Source organism: Branchiostoma belcheri, unplaced genomic scaffold (assembly GCF_001625305.1).
Source record: "Branchiostoma belcheri isolate BF01 breed outbred unplaced genomic scaffold, Haploidv18h27 scaffold6, whole genome shotgun sequence".
NCBI lineage: Eukaryota > Metazoa > Chordata > Leptocardii > Amphioxiformes > Branchiostomatidae > Branchiostoma > Branchiostoma belcheri.
Window position 1 is genome coordinate 1182496 of NW_017804242.1, and position 18857 is coordinate 1201352.

The 18857-nt window shown below is 43.7% G+C and overlaps 3 protein-coding genes across 3 annotated transcripts in view; 1 reads left to right on the top strand and 2 right to left on the bottom strand.

Annotated features, from left to right (window-relative positions):
- Positions 1-110, top strand: part of LOC109482217 (UPF0469 protein KIAA0907-like) — a 19196-nt gene extending 19086 nt beyond the window's left edge. Inside the window, exon 20 of the mRNA XM_019784910.1 lies at positions 29-110. Within this exon, the coding sequence (XP_019640469.1) occupies positions 29-110 (82 nt within the window). The remainder of the gene's footprint in view (positions 1-28) is intronic.
- Positions 111-2860: 2750 nt separating this feature from the next.
- LOC109482218 lies at positions 2861-9289 on the bottom strand. Its single transcript, XM_019784911.1, has 5 exons — positions 8083-9289; positions 7656-7777; positions 7155-7261; positions 5630-6708; positions 2861-4828 (listed from the first exon to the last, which is right to left on the bottom strand). Exons 1-5 carry the CDS (start codon positions 8794-8796, stop codon positions 3341-3343), a joined length of 3510 nt encoding a protein of 1169 aa, XP_019640470.1. The 5' UTR covers positions 8797-9289; the 3' UTR covers positions 2861-3340.
- Positions 9290-10705: 1416 nt separating this feature from the next.
- LOC109482219 (transient receptor potential cation channel subfamily M member 2-like) overlaps positions 10706-18857 on the bottom strand; it is a 15297-nt gene continuing 7145 nt past the window's right edge. Inside the window, exons 11-26 of the mRNA XM_019784912.1 lie at positions 18812-18855; positions 18395-18582; positions 17968-18067; positions 17353-17578; positions 16760-17002; positions 16342-16473; positions 15718-15972; positions 15098-15281; positions 14670-14754; positions 14201-14400; positions 13624-13762; positions 13006-13143; positions 12414-12557; positions 11613-11681; positions 11158-11223; positions 10706-10772 (exon numbers count right to left, since the gene is read on the bottom strand). Coding sequence (XP_019640471.1) covers positions 10706-10772; positions 11158-11223; positions 11613-11681; positions 12414-12557; positions 13006-13143; positions 13624-13762; positions 14201-14400; positions 14670-14754; positions 15098-15281; positions 15718-15972; positions 16342-16473; positions 16760-17002; positions 17353-17578; positions 17968-18067; positions 18395-18582; positions 18812-18855 — 2280 coding nt within the window. The remainder of the gene's footprint in view (positions 10773-11157; positions 11224-11612; positions 11682-12413; positions 12558-13005; positions 13144-13623; positions 13763-14200; positions 14401-14669; positions 14755-15097; positions 15282-15717; positions 15973-16341; positions 16474-16759; positions 17003-17352; positions 17579-17967; positions 18068-18394; positions 18583-18811; positions 18856-18857) is intronic.

Sequence of the window (18857 nt, forward strand, 5' to 3'; positions counted from 1 at the left end):
CCCCTCAGCAGTACAGTCCCCCCCACAGCGGCCAGTACAGCCCCACTAACCCCAACCCCGTGCCCTTCTCCCAACACCAGCCCATGCCTTTCTGGTCATCATCACACTGAAGCATTCATCCATCTTTCTTCCATTTCCCCCCCCACACCCTTGTCTTTCCTCCAGTCATCAGCCCTTGTTTGCAATGTTGAGCAATAAGGTTTTGCATAGTGGAGAGGTCTGCTTACTAGTGTTGTACCATCAGGGAAGCAGCCTTGATTCTAAGGCTGGTTAAGACTTGTAAAACAGCCTGGAATGAAGGCTGGTAACCGAGATCTGGGAACTTCATGTTTCTTGTCTTGACTAGCATGTTAAACCAATAAGCGGCTGTATTCACTGTCAGCCCAACTGTTGCAGTATTGGTTGGCTGGTAAAAATTAGCGAACCAAGTCATTTGCAGCAAATGGTTCAGAAATGAAACTATACATTCGAATCCAAATTTTTAGATTTCCACATTTGAAAAATTTCTGAGACTTCTCTCGGAAAATAGTAACAAAACGGAAGTACATGCAGTGAGCAGGATGCTAAATTTTATACTCGTATGACACAAGCTTTTTTTAGTCCTATTCCTCTCTGGTACAAATGTAAATATAGCTATAAAAGGTTAAAATTGAATCCAAAAGTTCATTTCTTTCTCACTATCAAGGAGAAACAGGAAGTTCCTGTAGTGCCTTACAAGCAAAATAATTGATGTGGAGTTATGTCACCAGTGTAGGCCAATCCGAAGACTCGAACTAGGCAGGCAGGAGCATCGGCAACATTAAAGATCCAGTTGTTTGTTTCACATGTAGGCTTAAGCAGCATTTTCTACACGGAGGAAAAATTCAAGCAAGACATCTGCAGCTTCAGTTGTTTTCTTTGCATTAAAAAAAATGCAGTGTTACCTTGTTATGTGTATGGTAGACACTACTGTGTAGTTGTTTCTTTGTACTATGTACTACTATTTAGCTACTTCTTAGCTTGAACCGCACCATCCGTTTTGAGCTTTCATATTCCAGTTTTCAACATTGGGCAGTGCTGATTTAAGTTGGTCAAAATTTATGAGGAGGGAACCTTTACAAAAACAAAATTGTGAATGTGAGACAAAGTAAGGAGAGTTGTCACAAAGGAGGACTACTCCTTCTAGAAAGTTTATATTGGAAAAGCCTAACCCTCCATGGTTTAGAAATTTGGTGAGTGACTTGTGAAAAATTTTGTCTTGGACTTGGAAACATAATTTCTTTTGTTGATTTATTATGCAGTAGGTCAAAAAGGATGGTGTTGGTCAAGGCATATGTGAAAACATTCTGTCAAGTGTTGTGAAAAAAACCCGCTGATGCTTGGATGACTTTGCTTTCTCTCAGGTGTGAAGGAGATATATGTTCCCCCTACTGAAATCTTAAGGTGTTTTTCATCTTCAGAACTTGTATATTTACATATTATATAGATATATGTACAGGATATCTCTGCTGTCCCGAAGGACCTTTTGTTTGGTCTGTGTGGCCAAGAAGAGAAACTGATGAAGTTAGTTTTTCCAGTGTTGTAGGTTTTGTGATGCATCAGACATGGCTTTTAGTAACACATGCCAAGCTACAAAAAGTGATCCTTTGTGCGAAATGTTGAAAGACATCCCATGTATTTGTGTACATGCTAAGTGATGCCAACTACAAGATGCCAAAGACACAATTAGGAAACTACAACTACTTTTGTAAATAGAGAAGACATAATGTTACATGTACTGTGGTTGACTTAGGATGGAAAAAGAAAATGTTGAACATAGATGATCCGCTAACTGAAAAGATATGTCCCTATTTTTTCACAAAATGTGTCCAAGATTTTCTCGCGCAGTCCTGAATGATCCGAAGAAGAGTTGTCTATTTTCAGGGGAAGATGTTTGTGCCACCTCTGTAGTCTACCTTTGTATGTGTTGCCTTGGGGTACTGTGAATTCTTTCACTTTCACTGTGGTTTTATTTCTTGGTTGGAGGGGAAAGAAGGAGACTTAGACTGAGTTTTAAATTCGCAGTTGAAACTATTCCGTAGTAGGAATACGTCGTGACACTTTTGGATATATTGGATATATTGTATGTTTGTAGTGTCATGAATGCGTGGTAAAGAGGTCACTAGAACCACTGTGAAAGTGTCAGAATTTACAGTAGAGAGGCGTGGTGTGTATTAACCCTGGCCATATCTGGGCTCTGTCTTCTTATGCTGCCCTTATATAGTAAGGAAGTTATCAGTAAATTTGCATAACATTTATTTTGAACGTAACATCTAAAATTCAACAGGTTTCCTCTAGTTTTTTGTTGAGAATAAGACACTTTCTGAAACCTCAAAGGACAGGGAAGCAACAGTAAGCACGATAAGAGTCCAGATATGGTTGATAAAGGGATCTAAATCCTTGTTCAGGTCTATCACCAGATATGTTGTATTCGCTGTACATGTATCTTGATGTATTGATCTGAAGCACTAGATTTCTGCTTTGGTAGGCATAATGATGTTTAATAGAGTGTAAGAGGAGGACTTGAGAGGGGTGTCACTGTGGCTACTGCTCAACCTTGCCTCAAGACTGCCAGGAACATCTACAGCCTAACTGATCATGCAGATTTGTGTTCCAACCACCAGATTTCCATACCCAATTGTACAGCTCATGCCATTTGCGACCACACTTACGGACACCCTCGATGGACTGATGCTAACGGATACACTTGTAAATATGACATTTTGAAGAGACAGTTTGTACGATGGATACTACTGTACTTACATTGACTTATCATGGAAGGTAGGTAGGTAGGTACTAAAGACCGTGGAAACAATAAAAACACAATTTCAATGGATTTTGATTTGTGGGTGTTTTATATTGTGAGATAGTGTCAATAAGCCTTGTGTCCATCCTATTCTAGTTCTGATTTGCTCCTCTTATTGCTTAGCTTGGGTGGCATCCTATTTGTATACTGGGGATTACTGGTTGCGCCCATACTACTACATGTACCAATTTCTTAAGGAGCAAATATGGGAGTCCCTGTAAGATAAATAGACAAATAGGATGGCATCCAGGCCACTTATTGGGACATTATAATGTCATTTCATTTAATTATGAGATGCTGATTGCCCAGTCCTCGCTATCTGTAGCATCGCTATCTGTAGCATGATATTTCACTGCCTTCTACCACAGAAATAATTTGGGTAGTAATAATTTCCTCTTAGAAGATTTCATGAAGATGCAAGGCGTCCTAAGCTAAGTACCTTTGTCACGTTAAAAGACATAAAAGATATTGACCGTCTCCTGCCCACCGGCCTGGCATGATTAATGATTCTCTACCCTATTCAATTTTTTTTAGCTGTTCATAGTATGAAACTGCGTTTCTCACATCGCCAAGCTCATACCAGGCTTTAGTCAATAACGTGAGCACCGCGGCAATGCCGGGATGTGTACTACCCTCGCCATAGAGACTTCTCATCATCTTCAGTGACTGTTCAAAATGCTGTATAGCCTTTACGGGATGACCGAGGTTTTGCATTACAGTGCCCAAACAGACGAGTGACCTGGCAATGTCGGCATGTGGAGTGTTTTCACCAAAGATACTCTGTAGCATCTTTAAAGACTGTTCGTGGTACTCCATGGCCTTTTTGTGATCACCCAAGGTCGTCCAGACGGAACCCAAGTTGCCAAGTGATCTGGCGATATCAGGATGTGGAGTTATCTTACCATAGATATCCCTCTCCATGTGAAGTGACTGTTCAAAGTAGGTGAGGGCCTTTCTATGATCACGAAGACCTTTCCAGGCGATACCTAAGTTTGTGAAGGACTTTGCAATGTCAGCGTGTGCAGCGTTCTTGCCATAGATCCTCCGCTTCATCTGTAGCGACTGGTCGTGGTAGCTGACGGCCTTTTTGTAATCACCAAGGTCGCTACAGGCCATACCCAAGTTGTTAAGGGACTTCGCAATGTCAGCATGTGCAGTAGTCTTACCATGGATACTACGCTCTATCTGTAGTGACTGTTCAAAGTAGCAGAGAGCAGTTCTGTGGTCACCAAGATCCAAGAGTCGTAGACCCAAGGCGGTAAGTGACTTGGCAATGTCAAGGGTATCAGTGTTACCAAAAATCGTTCGGCGCATCTGTAATGATTGTTCTTGACAGCTGATGGCCTTCCCGTCTTCACCAAGGTCACTCCAGGCGCTGCCCAAGGCGTAAAGTGTATCCGCGATATGGCAATGTGTAGTGTTCTCTCCGTAGATTTCCCGGTCCATTTGTAGTGTCTGTTCATAGTAGCTGATGGCCTTCCGGTAATCCCCAAGGCAACAGCAAACGTTACCCAAGTTGTAAAGGGACGCTGCAATATGAGGATGCGCAGTGTTCTCTCCATTGATGCTCCGATTTATCTGTAGTGCCTGTTCGTAAAAGCCGATTGCTTTTTTGTAGTCACCTAGCTTCCTCCAGATGATCCCCAAGTTGTTAAGTGACATGGCAATGTAAGGATGAGCAGTGTTCTCGCCATAGATATTTTGGTTCATCTCGAGTGACTGTATGTAATAGTCTTTTGCCGTTTCGTAATCACCTTGGTCACTTAAGGCTCCACCCACGCTGGTGAGGGACGATGCAATACAGGGATGTGAGGTACCTTTACCGTAGATGCTCCGCTCCATCTCTAGCGACTGTTGGTAATAGCCGGTGGCCTTTTTGTAATTACCAATGTATTTCCAGGCGATTCCCAAGCCGTGAAACGAATCAGCAATAAGAGGATGTGTTTCTCCATCACAGTAGATACTCCGTATCATCTTGATTGACTGTTCGAAGTAGCGGACGGCCTTTCTGTAATCTCCAAGGTTAATCCATGCGCCCCCTAATCCGTAAAGGGACGCAGCAATATCAGGATTTGCAATGTTCTTGCCACAGATACTTCGCAGCATTTTCAGTGACTGTTCATAATAGCTTATGGCACTTTTATAATCCGCTAGGTTCGAGCAGACTGTGCCCAAACTGTGAAGAACGGCTGCTATGCTAGGATGTGAAGTGTTTTTGCCATGTTCAGTTCGATATTCCTGTAGTGCCCGTTCCGCACATCTCTTCGACTCTCGATAATCACACAAAGTTTCGTAAATCTCTGCTTGTAGTCTCGGCGAATTGTCAAATAGAATTGATGGCTCTTTGGTGGCCTGAATGTCGGCAAGCGTTGAAATGAAGTACTTTAATGGCTTTGCAGTGTAGTAGTATCTTAGCAGCTGCTTTGTATTTGACATGTAAAAGACGTTCTTTAATAATTTCTCACCAACATCAGCTGCATCCGTTGATATTGACGATAAGGCTGACATGTTTTCCACTTGCCCACGGTTATTCATGTATGTCCGCAGCCGCAGTTCTGCTGAGATGCTGACCAGTACCATCAAGTGGTGCGCGTTCTCACCACCGATGATTCCGTTTCTGAACATCTTCTGAATAGTATCCCAGATTGTGGTCGGTTGTATGTTGCAAATAAGTGCCCAGCACGACACTGCAAGGCTTGAAAACCGGTACATCTCTTTCTTAACATCTGACAGCCTAGCAGTTGGAGTCTGGGCTGCAAGCGTTCGTACACTTTCCTTCAGGTCAGTCGTACTGAATGTTTCTACCTTTACAACAGGGATTGCGGAAGTCAAATCTTGTCTTCTGAAGGATTCCATATTTTCACTCAATGTGGTCTTTGCGATTGATAGAGGAATCTTTCCCTCGTCTTTCTTCAGCTGTTGTTCCCATAGAGCCGAGTATTCATCGACCAAGTCTTGCTCTCCAGAAATTAAAGAAACATTTCCCAAGATACTCGCAAGATGGTAGCCTTTCTTCAGATGTACTGTAACATCATCTAGCAGAACTTTGATCATGCTACCTGGAGTACGGATCAGACTGAATGTCTGCCCTCTACCTAGTGGAGTCTTGCACGCATGCGGCATGGCTCCGTCGAACGCCAACCCGCGCGGCGTTACAGAGTCATAGAACCAGTTGGCAAGTGGGTCGCCTGAGGAGAAATCATTCAGAGACTTAATCGCCATTGCTGGGAGAATGGTTTCTCCCAGATTGATTACTTGGATATGCAGATAATGAGTGAGGTTGCGGAAGTATTTGACATCAATCTGTGTTTCCCTCTCTACCAAAATGGCAAACTCTAGATCAGAGTACGGGGTTGCCAATCCTGTGGCCTGTGAACCCAAGCCCATCATGGCGTACTTACAGGGAGGGGGGCCCATTACCTCCATACATTCATCTACAAGACCAGCTATGAACGTTCGTCGCTGTTCAACAATTGTTTGGAACAATGTTTTGATTTCATCTGCTCTCATTTTCTCTACTTCTCTTATCTTTGGGTCAGCATCATCAAGGCTGTAAGGATCTACTTGGTGCTCGATTCTTTTGATTTCTCTTTCAACATGGTCTCGATGTTCCTTTAAGATGAGCTTGTGCTTCTTTGTGTTGCCACTGCACACTGTTTGCTCGATACTCAGCACGTGCCTGATAAATGATCGGGTTATTTCCAAGATTGTTTGTTTGATGCCCTCTCTGTCTTCTGCCTTCGCTCTGACCAGTGCTGCATTACAAAGCGCTGCAGCCTTGGTGAAGTCTCCTCCGTCTTTTGAATGCATTCCTCTCTTCAGGTAGACATCGCCCAACTTTATCATAGGCTCTGCCTCTTTCCAGTGCTCATCTGCACTTGATGCTGTACGAAACAAGAGTTGTATCAAAATTCAAATACAAGTCGCTTAATTCTATTCTAACATAATCTCCTAGCGGATTCTGTGGGGCAAGGGAGTCAATATTGCCATCTGTAACCATTGGTCGCCTGTAACCATTAGCCTAGATTATCCTATCTTTGATTTACATTTCTCTTAAAACACATAGACCAAAGTCATCAATTATCGAATGGTTTTGGTGTGCTTCGTGATCGGATGAAACGATTTCTATTTTTCAAACATGCATTGTTTGAATGTGTTGATCCAACCGCAGTGACAAAGGATCAAGGATAACATTGCTCCCGGTAGTGTCCAGACGTGTAAATTAAACAAAGCGCTGTAATTCGATCAAAATTGACCGGTGTCGTTGCTAGCATTGCTACACCATAGCAGCCATCTTGACCTCTTTTGACCAGAGCTGTAAATGCCTCACCTTTCACACGGACGGTCTTTAGCGCTGCTGCAAAGTTAAGTTCTGCCCTGTCCAGGTCTCCTATCTGTAGGGCCTTGCTGCCTTCTCGTAGGCGGTCTTGATAGGTGCTATAGGCAGAGAAAACTTCATCTTCAAAAGGCAACCTTTGTAAACAAATCTATGTTTAGATAACTTGCCGATGGGGTTAGATTTCATTCTTATTCTATAGCTAATTGTTCATGTCTAGTACTTAAACTGCACGTTGTTTACACGTTAAAATAGGAACAACTGGCAGGAAATGTGGTTTGGTATGATTATGTGATAAACAACACGTACAGTATCTTCTTTATGATATTCCAGATGAAGTAAATTGCAAACTTCGCCAGCATTTGTGTGTTGTCACTGATGCTATGGTCACCCTCTTAGGCAATTGCAGAGAGACAACACGCTGTAAACAGCTTAAAAATTAATTCCAACGAAAGAAGTACCGTTACGAAATGAGAACATTAGAATTATACATACCCCCCGTAGTTTCCCTGACTGATGACGTCATGGCCTACTTGACGGAAAGTGGGAACGCTCTTTTGCAGGTTTTCGTCACCAGGTTTTCGGTACTCGGTTAGTCTTGTTTCTTTTGGCTGCTTCTGGAATGAAGATGAAAATCACGAATTGACTAAACACACACGTTCTACAGTAACATGATTGTCGTAGCAAAATGGCCTTAGTGTGAGTGGGGAAATCAGTACTTGTATAGGTTGATTTCATCTAGAATACATGTGCATGTAATATGATAACACTACTGACAACACAAAATGGAAACATGGACATTGATAACACCAAATGGCAATGCTATGTTCACCTTCGTATTTCTGTCAGACTCAGGGAACTGTTAAAATGTATACTCAGTCTAGTATTGGAAACGCACTGTATTCAACCTTGATCTTCCTACCTTCAGAATTTTCTCTCTGACTTTCTTGGCGAACTCGATGCGATGCTTCAGTGTTTCTCTTGCATCTGCATCTTCACAGCGGTCCAGCGCCGCTCGGTACAGGCCGACTGCTTTGGTGAACGCTGCCTCTTCCTTTCCGACCCTTCCTTTCTCTAGGTACACATCTCCGAGGCTCTTCAAAATTTCCATTTTGAGGCGCACATGTCTGTCGACGACTGCACTAACATATAACTGTGTGTAGGCTTCAATTACGGGCGTCAGACGCCGACCTTTCACCTTGGTCTTTTCATTTTTCACTACGCCAAGCATCCTAGACACAGCTAATATAATGTTATCAGAATCACTATCCCCCAATTTAGAACGACGCGGACTGTGTGTCAGGTTTGTGCATTTCTCGGCATACCTGAGGCGATGTTGTATGACCTGTTTCTCCTCCTTGCATCTGCAGTGTCGAAATAGTTCTTGGTACAGCGCACAGGCCCTGTTAAAGTTTTCAACCCTACAGTCGTTCGTCTTTGCTTTGTGCAGATACAAATCTCCAAGACTCTTTAACGCTTCGCACTTCAAGAGTTTATTTTCGCAACTGATGGCGTGAATCAACTTGCCTGCGTATCCCCTCTCTGCAGCATCCAGATCAGAACCACGCTTAAAGATCAAGTCTAACTCACGGAGTTCGTCTGCTATTGTCGACAGCTTGGTCTGTGCTTGTGGCATGTCTATTTCTTCTGATTACGCAATCTACATCTGATATTACATCATGTCCGCGGGTCGATTACAAGTGTCGCTTATCCCTTAGTTCTTACGCGTCGGTTCCGACATTAGACCAAAAATGTCAGCCGTACACACCTGTTCGGTCTTGTCATGGCTGCGTTGTCACCAAGTAACGAATAGTGGGCTTGTTCTTGACATACCTGACCGGCTTTTACCAAGACTTCAGGTACAGGTGAAAGTGTAGACTGGCAGTCACATAGTGAGTAAAAGAGGAAGTCCCTTGGCTTTACGGCGCAAGGGTAACAGAACGGACGCATTGATCCTTCCTTTCCGGACGTCACACATCACGCACATCTGCCCTGGTAGTCCTTCGATCACGTAGTGTCCTGTAGGTGATGACTCTCCTCGTTAACTGCTGCATAGGACCACTGATTTGTGCATAGCTCTGACCACACTGTAGGCCACAGCGCCACAGCTCCTTCCCTGCAAATATACACGTACGTACTACTAGTGCGTACGTGCACATTACTAGTATGCCTTCCCCGTATTGAATGCGGGCAACTGTAACCCGAGAAAGTGCCTTTTCTTTTCAGCCAAAGTATCAAAACACCGACAGTGACAAAACACCAGGTACAGAAACCACTCCCACAAAGCACATTGACAAAGAGCAGAACTTTCACTATACAAAGACTATGCAAATCAAGTGGAACGGAACGACACACACGTAAAACATCGCCTGCCTCACGAAAGGTGGTTACCAAAGGTGCGCTGTCCACAACAGGACAACGCTTTGTTAAAATCGGTCACTAAAGCTAACAGTTCTGTATGTGTTACATTGTGAGCGCCAACATTGCATGGGATGTTGCGATAAATACTAGGATGCTTTTCTGCGGCACATAATTCCCACCGGCATTGTTTCTTACCTTGACCTACTAGCTCGCCCAGGTGAGGACCAGAAAACCGAACAGTGCTTGTTCTCCATTCCTTTGTCTATGACATGTACCAGAAAGGCATGTGTTTCTAACCGTAATTTTATCTTTTAAAAAATCCTTATTATTGGTATCCGAAGGCACAATAGACAACAGTAACTTGACGAGTGACAAAATATAAAGACAAGATGTTTATTCATCCGTAATCATAGTTACATACACTACATTGCTTGTCCAAATAAATTTCGTATTAAACATACAGGCTGTGCATCCACGTAACATAATACTTTTGAATTTTTTAATTACCTAACTAAACGTTACCAGATAGTGTACTCCTGTTGCATAGGTGTAGCAAGCATTCATGTACCACAATGTAGCAAGCCACTATTTGCAGCGCGCACAACTCATTTAATGGACGTGGGCGAATGTCTCGGTTACATTATTTAAAAGCATTTGAGTACATTGCTCTAAGAACTTTGAAAAAGCCCTACAAATACAATAGCCTCTATAACTTCGAATTCGTCAGCGTGGCTTACATTTATCTTGGGGCTGCTAGCTCTTTCAAAAGCACTTCACTACAGTAATCTATTTCACTCTTGTTGCAATACTTACAATTTGTGCAGGCGCGGACGTTGCCTTTTAAGATACGGCGAGCTGTTGAAGTGATATATTTTAAATCCTACTTGAACGCGTTTTATTTATTAAACCCAATATGTCGAATCATTTGCGAAGTCTCCTCAAAGTTGTAAGAACAACTTAGAATGACCCATCTGTTACCCAATAGTATGTTAATGTATCAGAATTGTAATTGACATTGTTAATTGTCCTGTAATGAGGGCTAACCCTTAATAATAGCCTCCGGCTAGTTGGGCAGTCCTGGCTGTATATTTGTTTATACAGTTTAATAAATCAAATCAAATCAAATCAACAACACAATTCAGACTTTAGTCTGCGAGCTGCTTGAATCAAGTGATTGGCAGCTGTCACACACTGGACTCGCGGGATGTCAGCCTGCGGAGGGGTGGCTTTGGTTCTGATGTCGGATCAGTACTGCAACACACAAAATCGGTTTAACAGAAACAATTATTGGCATTACGCCAAAAAGCAGTTACTCAAGCAACTGGATATGATTTTGAATTTTGATCATATCCAGTTGCTTGAGTAACTGCTTTTTGGCGTTTCGTATTACCTGAATGTCTAACCTTCATCGACGAATTATTGGCATTTCTAAAAATATCAGCATTAAATATACCCGTGAGCCATGTTATACGCATTGTTTCGGGTATCAAATATCAAATATGTAACAGGGTAACTATGGGTCGAATCGTTTGTAAAGCCTCCTCAAACTTGTAAGAACAACAACACAATTCAGACGTTTATCTGTGAGTTGACTGACAGCTGTCACACACAAGATTCACGGGAAAGTGATGTCAACCTGTGGACTGGCGGCCTTGGTTCTGTTGCTCCCTCCCCATCTGACTTCTCTGATGCTGGCTCGGCACTGCAACACATAAAAAATAGTTTAGCAGAGAAACTATTCGCATTAAAAAAACAGCATATAATATACCATATTATGTCACATTGTTTCGGGTAAGAAATATCAATGTACTAATTTGCATCATCTTGTCTTGACTTCTCTAACTTTTGTTTCCTTTTGTACTTCAAAAAATTGTCTTCACTTTATTTGCATATTAATCAATAGTTTGTGCTTATAAAACTGCATTTCTCCTCTGGTCTATCAGTCAATGACGAAAGCTAGTGGATGCTAGCTGAAACGTCTGACCGTTTCCAAAATGATATCCAGTTGCTTGAGTAACTTTTTTTTGGTAAATATCAATGTAACTGTGTACATGTATTATGGGTTCAATAGTTTGTAAAGCCTTCTCAAACCTGCGGAACACAGGTGATCTTGACTCTGTGACTTCCTCATCGTCTGACTTCTCTGATGCCGGCTCAGTACTGCAATAAAAGGCAATCGTCAATGATACTACGGAGAAACAGTTTCTATATTTCACTCCTCATATCACTGTGTGAACAAATCTTGTTACCAATGGAGGTACCAGTACTGTTTTCTGTGTTTCTGTTTGTGCTTTTTCCTATTTTCCCCCATAATTATAAACGGATGCTATTAGACGGATTATCATGATACTTGTTGCTAGGTTTTTGGAAGACCAAGGTCGATTTTGCATCTTCTAGTGGCTTTCCTTAGATCTTCGTTTTTTTTATCTTCTGTCCTGGATATTTTTGTGACAGATTGCTTTCGACAATTTTAAGTTTGAACTACGTGAAAATATATCACGATCAAAGCGTTACAATGTAAAAGATGTTGCAAACAAACTAGATCATTAGTATTAGCGAGAAGGTTATTGCAAATTCGTGCCCGGAGGCTAATTGCAAATTACATTGCATAAAAGAATAATGAAACAGTATAAATAACTAAAATCTACACGATAAAAGGTAGTTGTCTAAAGCTATAGCTATGTCTAAAACTATATCTAAGGGGTTTGACTTCTCTTTTAGGTATTATGACGATGTTCACTGAAGCAAAAGAGAAAGTTATGATCATTATCTTATATCGGCACGCCATAGTGTACAAACAACGAAAAAAACAATATTACGGTTCGACATACATGTATACTAAAAGTCTCCGCCCCTGAGGCGTCGCCAAAACTAGATTAAAGACGCTCTTACCTGTCACTCAATTCGCCCTCATCCATGGACGACATTTCCTCATCGGTGACGTAATTTTCGATGTAACTTTCGATTCCGTCTGTAGCCAGGTCTGCATCATCAACAGGACCGTCAGGGACATCCATATCAAAGGACCGGCCCCAACTGGGAAAAGAAAGCGTTCAGTGAATTATTAAATGCACATTTAGGCCTTATTGATTTGATGATATGGATGACATCCAGCGCGCATGAATTTTCATCCGTTTGCAAGAAAATGTTTTAGACCATACTGTAAATCATACAAAGCAGCTGCAAAATGAGTAAATAATGCCATCACTTGCCAAACAAAATATTGGAAAACGATGTCGTAGAATGCCAAGACAGAAAAGAAGGAAATGTGAAGAAATGGAAATGAATTATTATCTATTATTCGTCATACCATACTCCGTGCGTTTAGTCATTTCCTCATAACCACGTAGATTTCATAATGAAGGCAACATTTTTTAGTCGGACACTCGCATCAGTTTTGGGGTTATATGAACCTAATCCATGCAGTTACAGTTTAAATACTGAATTGCTGTCTTTAACATCAGGAACAGTTTTTGCAAAATACCTTGACAGCCATGGCATTGACGTTTTCGGGTGTTGGGCTGCTTCGGCGTTGAGCTGCTTCGATGTGGCGTGAAGCTGCTTCTTCAACTCGTCCATGTCCTCCCGTATCTCATCCAACCCCCAGGCCAGCTCCTGGAACCTGGGGAAGTACATAGACACGCACTCGTGACGTGCGGTAGACGACTTAAAAGAAAGACGAATTATAAAAGCCAGAAGCCAAGATGTTACCAAAGATGTTAGATGCAATATTTAGTGCCTTGCTCACTCCGAAAACCATCAGCTGCTGTGCTTATGCTTGAATGAAATGCTGCACCCGTCCTCCTGGCCTTCTTGACTACATTGCGCTTCTAGCTATCAGCCCCTCCATTGGTCAGGCCTCGGTCAGCCCCTGACAATGATTATGTAAAACTGATTGTTTAACACAGCCTACATTGTAATCTCCAAGCAGATTATTCGTTGGGAAGGTAGTATCGAATTGGCCAGGCAGTGTGGAGGATGGACAGCCGGACACTGCCTGGCCAATGGGATACTGCCTTGCGGAATTGCCATCAAAGGATCTGCTTGGAGCTTTTGCTTGGAGGATCTCCCCGTGTAAAAGCACCAGGTAATGGAGACTAACTTCTCGTCCTGATGAGCCTTCCTGTTCCTGTCGTCCACGGCGTGTTTCCTGGCGCGATGCTCCCGCAGCAGGTAGTTCTCCGCGCCCAGCCTCTCAAAGTCTCTCAGCTTCTGCACCTTGTCTTTTTCGAAAGTCTTGTCTGAAAACGGAAGTGCACGAAGGATATGAATTTAATTGGGTCACCAAAGCATGAGGTTAGAATGTGACAAATCAACACAGAACCGGGCTAACCGAACTGACTTGCCCGTGGCACACAAGTAGTCATTGACAAGTCATTCGTATGGAGATCGATGATGTCCAAGATCTTTAGAGCAGATTGCCAAAAAGTAACAACGCAGCGTCCTCGTGTCGGTGAATAATTTTGCCACACGCATCATATATACAAAGGAACAGTCCAGTGAACTCATTCCAAAACCTTTCGCAAAAAAAGTTGTTTTACCTTTAAGCGTTGCCGGTCTTCTTGAATACTTAACCCCAAGCATTGCCAGAACTCCTAAATTTACCGTTAAGCGTTGCCAGCGCCCTAGCCCATGCAGATCCCAGCAAAAACGATACTACTACTACTATATTGACCCACCGAAGTCCGTGGACCGCGGCGCGTCTGGGCCCGAGCACGAACCCCGCCGCCTGTACATGAAGTACGCCAGTCTCCAGACGTGCCCCAGCAGGATGAGCGGAGGCGGCCCCCAGGGTCTGCTCACGTACTCCTCGATCACGAAGTACCGCTGGTACTTCCAGTGCACCTCCGACTCGTCCTGGATCTTCTGGAAAGTATAGCTAAAGAAAACATTTTCAGATTATTTAAAAACAATTTCAAGTTATTGAAGTTCAAAACACAAAGATTGATATTGGCCCCTCGAACCGTCGAACGATTTTGACCGATTTTCAAGCAGGCAGTTAGAGAACCAACCACTGACAAGATCTGAGATGATATAGGCTTTTCCGTAACAAGAAGGCTCAATTTTGTACGACACATCCACGACCGTTTCAAGACATCGTACAATGATCGCACGACGATCGTACGATGGTTGCTTACAGGCCCTTACTTGAACATGGCGATGAGCAGGTTGAGCAGCAGGACGTTGGTCACCAGCATGTAGACAGCCTGGAGGAACGACACGAACCGCGGGCCTGGGAATTTCCAGACAGAACGGGTCAGTTTTGACTCTACTAAAGTAACGTAAAGCAACGTAAAGCAACAATAAAGCAATGCAAAGTAATGTTAAGTAACGTAAAGTAACGTACAGCAACGCGAAGTAACGTAAAGTAACGTAACATAAAGTAACATAAAGTAACAAAGTAAAGGTAACGTTATAGAAAACACGAAACTACTTTCTGATCTACTACGTGCTACTACAAGGTACTACGTTTGACTTCTTTTGAAAGCAGTGGCTAATTGACAGTCCCACGTTCTTGCCAATTCATGATAGAAACGCAGTCCTTTGGCGATCTTCTAGGGCAATTTCATATTTACCGGAAACGTTTCCGTCGTCGTCCGTGAAGAGATCGCCGTACATCTGCCAGTAGGGGATGCGGAACACGTCCACGAGCAGGTGCCAGCCCAGGGTGCTGTCGGGCGAGATCAGCGACAGCCTGGCCACGCCGTAAGCAAGGATGAACACCAGCAGGACGAACATGAAGATGGCCAGGTCCTTCAGCTGTACGGACAAGAACCAGGATATAGACACAAACATAGCGCGCAAGTTCCAGTCACTGTGGGAGGGAGTTTGAATAGCAACGTTTCTTATCCACAACCACTTGTTTAACAAGATCAGACATTTCTATGACAGTCTGCCATCTTCATCATCATCATCATGAAGACAATTATCACTGGTTTACTGTGCACTGGAGATAGGTGTTTCCCATTTACTGTGTTGCTAAATAAGTGGCTGTGAATGAAGAACTTTGCTATTGAATCATTCGCCAAACTGATGAAATTATCTACAGGGGGTAGGGAATTGTTGTTAATTTCTTGTTTTATGCATTTTGGGAATTCTGCATACGCATATGCATTTCAGCACTGGCTTCTATACAGAGTGAGAACAATACCAGAAGATAATGATTTACATTGTTCCATTAGAGAAGCAGACCCACCATGCCTTTGATCATGACTATCTTGGGCCCCACGTCCTTCTGCACGAGGAACATCTGCAGCAGGCGGTAGAACATCAGGATGAGGGTGACGGAGTACACCACCCGGGCCGCCTCGAAGCTGCTCTCGCCCATGCTGATGTGCAGAGTGAGAGAGAAGGCGAAGGAGAGCAGCAGCACGAAGTCCATCCGGTTCCACATGCTCCGGTACCAGGCGCGCAGCTTGTACCACCAGTTGGGCGGATGTTCTGTGGCAACCTGGAACACATGCCATAGTGAAGTTTGGCACTTAAGATCAACACATTAAAAACAGCTCACCTGGTCCGTGACATAACCCTGTTTTATTCCATGGGACGTCAGATAGGTTACATGTCTGTGAGGAACAATTGGTATCATGGATTTTTGCACTAACGAAAGTTTATTTTCATCCTTGATCCATGATTTTAATCCATAATCCCTACGGCGATCACGTAACAAATTTAAGTGACGTCGTCCGAATGGCCGTTAGGCATTTTACTGAAAGGGATGGGATAAAATATCAAACATCAATTTTTTGGCAATGATGCACTCTCAGTGGATTCAATGGTAAAAGAAACACTCCCCTGTCCGTTTGAACTTTTCTCCTACCTGTCTGAGTTCTTCTATCATGAGACTGGCCATCACTACGCTCAGAAACCACTCCCAGGGGCTGATGACTCCAGGCCGCAGGTCAGTCAACAGAAACACGCTGAACATCCACAGGTAGAGCACATGGAACATCTGAAGGAAACGGTAGAACAACTTTTTGTCTCACCCTAAATCAAAACGGGGAAGTTAGTACTTTTTCTAGTTTTGCTTCACCTGAATCAAAAAGGGAAGATGATGGCTTAAATAGGCAGGTGTGCAGAGGAATGTCTATATAAGAGTTCATTTTTGCACGTCTGTGCTTACCTACATCAATTACAATTACCGACGTCCAATTGCAAGGGTACAAGGTTAGTCTGGTTATTGTGGCTATTAGCGATGTATTTTTTATATCTTATTTGACAACATATTGCACACGCACCGCATTGTAGATAAACCTGGACACCGGTGCCGTCTGTTGGAAGTAGATGGCTTTGAGCAGTCCGACGCGACCCTTCTTTATGTCACAAGGGAGCGCCTTGAGGCTGACTTTACAGAGCTTTCTATCAAAGCTGTCCCGGTCTGGAGCGTCAGCAGCTGGAGTGTCACGTTTCTCATCGCCGGCGTCGTCGTCCACGAACGTGATCCAGAAGATTGCCGGCAGAAACACCAGGGACAGTACAATCTGTGGTAGAGAAATGACGAGATCCACAACATTTCTTGATATCTGCTAGCCTCTACCAGGAGGCGGCTGGAAGGAATAGAAAGTGACCAAATAGAGAGATAACGTGCCGGGGGAGTTGGTCCGCTAGAAAAGTACAATTTGCCGCGCACGGATGACACATTTCTGAAAGGATCGACAGAACAGGTAACTACAGTGTACCACCTTTTCAAGACACCCCGGGGCGGACTGTAGGGTTTCGACCAGCAGGAATGACCCTAAATCTTGAAGGGCCTATCACTTATCATTGGTGAGTCAAAATCCTTACCATGAAAGCATAATTGGTTCGGTGAATAGTATTCACTACGTCCCACCTTCCACCACTGCGTGAAAGACGCCATCCTGCCCTTCCAGACGAGGTTCATCTTGGTCTGACAGGCGTCGTGGCTCATGAAGGTCATGTGCTGGGAGGAGGCGGCAATGGCCATGGCCGTGACGTCACCCCACCTGTCCTGCCGCCGCACCAGCAGGTCGTGACTTTGACTCCGGTTCTTCTGGTGACAATCCTCCAGCACTCCCCGGGCGTCACACTCCAACTGCCTGGTTAACAATCATAACCTATCAATAACCTGTACAACTGATGGCACTCCTCCAGAACTCCTCTAGCATTACACTCCAACTGCCTGGTTAACAGTCATAACTTATCAATAACCTGTACAACTATTAATGCTCCTCAGGCAATCCACGAGTGTCACGCTGGAGCTGCCTGGTTAACATTCATACGCTTAGTTGTAACACTTGTTATTGAAACATGATCTTGGCATAACATCAATCAGTCAATCATCCGCAGGCACCGTGTACTGATGCACTGCGGTTGAAGAAATCTCTCGGCAGGACGTTCTATATTTGGTGTGTGGTACGTTGAAGACTTGGTCGTCCCACCTGCTTTCTAAGTTCTTTGGGCGTATTCAGATGCTTAACTTACTAACCTCGCGTGGTCCATCAGGTCTTGATGCAGAACCAGTTGTTCCTCTTTCTTAGCAAGGTCGGCGAGAGACATCAGAATCTTACTGGCTGAGAGCGCTGCAGCTGGAGGGAACACGATGCAATAGAATTGGGTATAATCTTTTGCGGATAAAAGAGTCTGGTATGATTCTGGAGGCCTTCCCCCACTAGAATAAGGGATAAGGGCTGAGTGGAATAGGGATGTGCTTGGAGGATGTGGAGGTCTGGACGGAAGCCCTGAATCGAGCTTGATGGAGGACAGTCATCGGCTACGCATGGGGCTAAGGGCCCAAGTAAGTACGTGAGTAAGTAAGTACGTATTACTACTAAGTAAGTAAGATAAAATAGCAGTGGTGAAAGCCATTGTCTGTTTGCCTTCACTCCCAGCTTGCAAAGTGTCCCTTTACCTACCGATGTGATCGGATCCCATCCTCCAGAATAGCCTCGCCATATCTTTTTTGTTGGTCAGGACGGCCCACAGGAACAGGTCAGTCTCAGGACCGTCAGTAGTGTCAGGAGCGGGGAAGTCCACCTCGTCTGGGACGTCGCTCTGTCGTCGGAACGAAGACGTGCTGCCCTGGGAACGACGGCGAGCAGGGCTGAGAAGAACATGAATGGAACACAGAAAAGTGTTACCTGTAGTTTTACATTTTTGGGCCACTGAAAGTGGTTAGTGTTGGTTCTACATGCATTGGCCAAAAAGTATTAGACTGGTTCTACATGTATGCCACTATCTTTGTAATACCGTAGGGGAACATTACTTTTGGTCTCTATCTGGTCACCAAGGAGACGAGATCAGGTCACCCTGGTAACCAGTAACGCACTCACTTGTACACCGTCTTCATCTGGTAACTTAGGAGACGCCTGACCACCC

What these genes read in the sequence shown, in the direction of transcription:
- LOC109482218 (XM_019784911.1), bottom strand. Translation starts at nt 8,796, where the DNA reads ATGCCACAAGCACAGACCAAGCTGTCGACAATAGCAGACGAACTCCGT. An exon ending in AGTCAGGGAAACTACGGGGG is followed by an intron (nt 7,262 to 7,655) that starts GTATGTATAATT and finishes CTCTGCCTATAG; the next exon opens with CACCTATCAAGACCGCCTAC. An exon ending in AAAGACCGTCCGTGTGAAAG is followed by an intron (nt 6,709 to 7,154) that starts GTGAGGCATTTA and finishes TGTTTCGTACAG; the next exon opens with CATCAAGTGCAGATGAGCAC.